We start from the raw sequence: 3,683 nt of genomic DNA, 5'->3' as shown, positions 1-3,683 counted from the left end.
TAATATTTACATATGTCAACTGATAAGGCCAACATATTCACTGCTTGTGAGATGTATTACAGGTTTTGTGGTTGCAAAAAAATTTGTATGATATTGGAAAAGTTTATCACTAAAGCTACCCACCTACTATATGTCTAAACTAAAGCTAGTATTCCCATCTGGAAGGTAACAAAATTAACTAACTGAAGTTTTCAAACATATTAGTGAGTCAACTGAATTAGTCTGAAGGGGAAGGGTTGAGATTTAAGGAATTATTGCCAACTAAATTTTCTATATTTTGTTTTCATTCTGATACTTAAAAAAAAAAAATGTAATAGCAACGCTGTATCAGTCACACAGAGGACATGCAGATTTTAGCAGTATTGATATTATACTCTATCTGGTTTGAAGATACCCTGCATCTACAAATGTACCAGCACTACATAATATTAACATTTGTAACCAAATGCAGCATGACAAACTGAAACAGTATACCCCACCTCCCTGATTTTTCTTTTCTTTTAAACTAGAATGGAATAGAGATACAAAAGCAAGTAATTTAGCCACAATTGCCAACATGGTTTTAAAGAAGAGCAATCGTAGTCTACAATAACTAAAACATGCATGTAGAAGTTACAAGATAAGGTGTATGTAAATACTTGTTTAACCATGGTATAAGGTCAATACTGCCAATTTCATCTGTGACAATAGCACTTGGAGTCATACCATTGCCTCCATTATTGATCTGATCCTCCTCAATCCTCCTTTTGACAATCCTAAAATGATTGACATGTGCTCCACAATCCTTTAATCCAAAGCATTCTTAATCCATCTCTTCAGATATGTCTACAGAAAGACACATGAAAAGGCAAGATAAAATATAAGATCCCCCAGAAGAAACAAGTTAACCACAAACATCCCAACATCCCCAGCTCGTATAAACCATAGCTGAACACGGAGACATTTACACAGCAATACCACAGTCTGCAGAGTGTGGGTAGTTAACTTTAACTAAATTTAAACAATCCTGGCTATAACATCAATTAAAATACAATTTACCAAAGACATGAGGGGAATGTTGATGTTAAGGAGCAAATACTCACTAGGGATATTACACAAGAATGCAATTCAACACTTCAGCCAATTTGAATAAAACAGTTTGAATTAAAAAATTAAAGACTGTACTGAGTAAAGGAAAACTGTGTACAACATGGGGTTCTACAAAAAGAGAGCACCACTAATCATTTATGTACGAGAACGAGATCTGCTGTGACGGGGAGAGTAGCGTGGAGATCCTCTGCTTCTTCTTGGGGAATAACTGCGGCTTCTGCTGTTGCTTCGACTACGGCTTCTGCTACGACTACGGCTGCGTGACCGAGATCTTCCATAGCTTGGACTTCTTGGGCCATCAACTTTAACACGGATGTAGGCAGTTTCTCCCTATCAAATAGACAGAACTTTCGATTGAAAGGTCTAAGATTTTTAGCTATCTTTTCAGGCATGCTGATACTGATTACACTGATATAAAAGCACAGAGATAGATCTCAAATCTTTAAATGAGAATCTTATTATAAAAGACTCAACTACCTGCATGTTAGTATAGTAGAGACTTTGTGTCCTTACCTTCAAATCCTATTGTTAAGCCCTGTGTATCCAATTCTGGCCCCAAAAAAAGCATGAACCTACCTCATGAGATCTAAATTTAGTGTTATCCAGTTTTCGCACTGCGTAGGTCATATCTTCTTTCCGTACAAACTCCACGACACCAGTTCCATCTCGGAAAACATCAGCATAACATACATCACCTGCTTCACGCATGTGATCCTTTAAATCCTGCCAACTTCCACTTGGAGGCAGTCCTGAACAAAAAGCAGGTTACAGATTACTTCAAATGCAAACTTTTATTATTTACTTTCCATTACAATGCATCACCTCCCACTGTCCGGTAAAGGAATTGCCTACTGGAGTTGAAAGAATGTCTTCCAGCAGGAACCCATATAACATGCATACTATACAAAAATGTTACTATTAGGCTTCTTAGAAGCTAGAGGCTGCAAACCAAATACGCACAGTATGAAAATACAATATGGCTAATTGAAAAATGTAGCATCCTTTGTTATTAAGGAATGACTGTAAACATGCCACATCGGAACTGATAAGAATCGATCTCATTATCCTGAACAAACCAAGAGTATTAAGCAACTTACCGGAAACTATCACTCGGTACTCAGACCGCCGGGACGGGGGGCCATACCTGCCCCTGGGGGCCCCGCCACCTCCACCTCCGCCACCTCCTCTGCCGGTGCCTCTGCCGCTTCGGGGAAACTCCACCCTCAGACGATATCCATCGTAATCGTACCCATCCCTTCCATACACCGCATCCTCCGCATCCCTGCAAGAGAAAGGGGAGTGAGCAAAGGCCCAGCCACACCGCACTGCAGAGGCCCAGGCCGGACAACGCACCTCCCTCCCTTTGTTCCCTTGCAGCCATTTTCCCGCCTGAACACAGCCAGCCAGCAGGCACCGTGTAGCCCCGCCCCGCGCCCAACAGCTGAGGCTGAGCCCCAGGGAGCTCAGCTCACCCCCCTCTGCGGGGAGTTGCTGAAGCAAGGCCCGGTGGGTAGTAAGCAGAGGGGAGAGCACGGCAACGTGAAGGCCGGGCGGTGCCCGCCGAGGTGGCTGGAGAAAGGTCTAGGCGGAGACGGGGAGGAAGCGCCGTCCCCGGGCCCGCCAGCAGGAGCACGGCGTGTCCCTGGGGCTGCGGAGTGGTGCCCCCAGGGTGGAGCGGGATGTAGCGGTGCCTCGACAGGGAAGCAGCACCGGTCCCAAGGGAGGGGGTGTAGCGGTATCTCGGCAACGAAGCGGCTCCCCGACGGGACGCCCCCTGCAACTCAGAGCGGCCCATTCGGGCTCCTCGAGGTGCCCGAGGCCGGCCCGCCCTGTGGGGTCAGAGGTAGCCCGGTGCGGGAGACGAGCACCGTGGAGGCTCGTTCGGGCTCCGCGCCATGAACGGCCCCAGGGAACAGGGCTCACCTGGGGTCCTCGAACTCCACGAAGGCGAAGGGCGGCCCGCCGCGGCGGTTCTTGAGGTCGATGTCGCGGATGGCCCCGTACTTGTAGAACACGTCCTCGATGTCCTTGGTGCGGATGTCGGGCGGCAGGTTCCCCACGTAGATGCGGCAGTCGTTGTTACCGGCTGGGCCGCGGATCACGCCCCCTCCGGACATGGCAGGGTCGGCAATGGCTGCGGCGGTGAAGAGCCGAAGCTAGGAGAGTAAACGGGGTAAGTAAGTGGTGGGAACGGGCCGGACACTCAGGAGCAGCTACACACGCCTCCTCCCTACAACCGCTTCAAAATGGCGACTGGCGCTTCCCTCGCGCGGCCCCGCAGGCGCAAGGATTCTAGCACACCCCACGCAGCGCTGACCCTCCCGCCCGCCAGCACCCAGCGTTCAATGGTACACAGAACGGTATCGTTCCGCCCCCAGAGCGCATGCGTGGCTGAAGAAAATGAGTCCGACACTTAGCAGCCTCGGTTTGGAATCCCTACTAATTCCGGCAGCGCAGTCCTCGGCCTCGAGAAACCACCCCGTGTAATGAATCTTATAACCTAGGAATAAACATTCACCACTATCGAAAAAGTTCCCTGCCTGGGGCCGTCACACATCCGGTGAGGAGTCCACGCAAAGAAGATCCGGCTCGGG

General features: G+C 48.4%; 1 protein-coding gene across 1 annotated transcript; it reads right to left on the bottom strand.

The window, feature by feature from the left end:
- Window positions 1–768: 768 nt before the first annotated feature.
- SRSF1 (serine and arginine rich splicing factor 1) lies at window positions 769–3,338 on the bottom strand. The gene is made up of 4 exons (XM_065418140.1): window positions 3,013–3,338; window positions 2,187–2,371; window positions 1,666–1,838; window positions 769–1,419 (listed from the first exon to the last, which is right to left on the bottom strand). Exons 1-4 carry the CDS (start codon window positions 3,204–3,206, stop codon window positions 1,225–1,227), a joined length of 747 nt encoding a protein of 248 aa, XP_065274212.1. The 5' UTR covers window positions 3,207–3,338; the 3' UTR covers window positions 769–1,224.
- Between the last annotated feature and the right edge of the window lie 345 nt (window positions 3,339–3,683).

This window comes from Emys orbicularis, chromosome 17 (genome assembly GCF_028017835.1).
Source record: "Emys orbicularis isolate rEmyOrb1 chromosome 17, rEmyOrb1.hap1, whole genome shotgun sequence".
Lineage (NCBI taxonomy): Eukaryota > Metazoa > Chordata > Testudines > Emydidae > Emys > Emys orbicularis.
The sequence above is the reverse complement of the archived record's forward strand: the minus strand, read 5'-3'. Positions and strand labels throughout refer to the sequence as shown.

What these genes read in the sequence shown, in the direction of transcription:
- SRSF1 (XM_065418140.1), bottom strand. Translation starts at nt 3,206, where the DNA reads ATGTCCGGAGGGGGCGTGATCCGCGGCCCAGCCGGTAACAACGACTGC. An exon ending in GTACCGAGTGATAGTTTCCG is followed by an intron (nt 1,839 to 2,186) that starts GTAAGTTGCTTA and finishes CTTTTTGTTCAG; the next exon opens with GACTGCCTCCAAGTGGAAGT. An exon ending in CTAAATTTAGATCTCATGAG is followed by an intron (nt 1,420 to 1,665) that starts GTAGGTTCATGC and finishes TCTATTTGATAG; the next exon opens with GGAGAAACTGCCTACATCCG.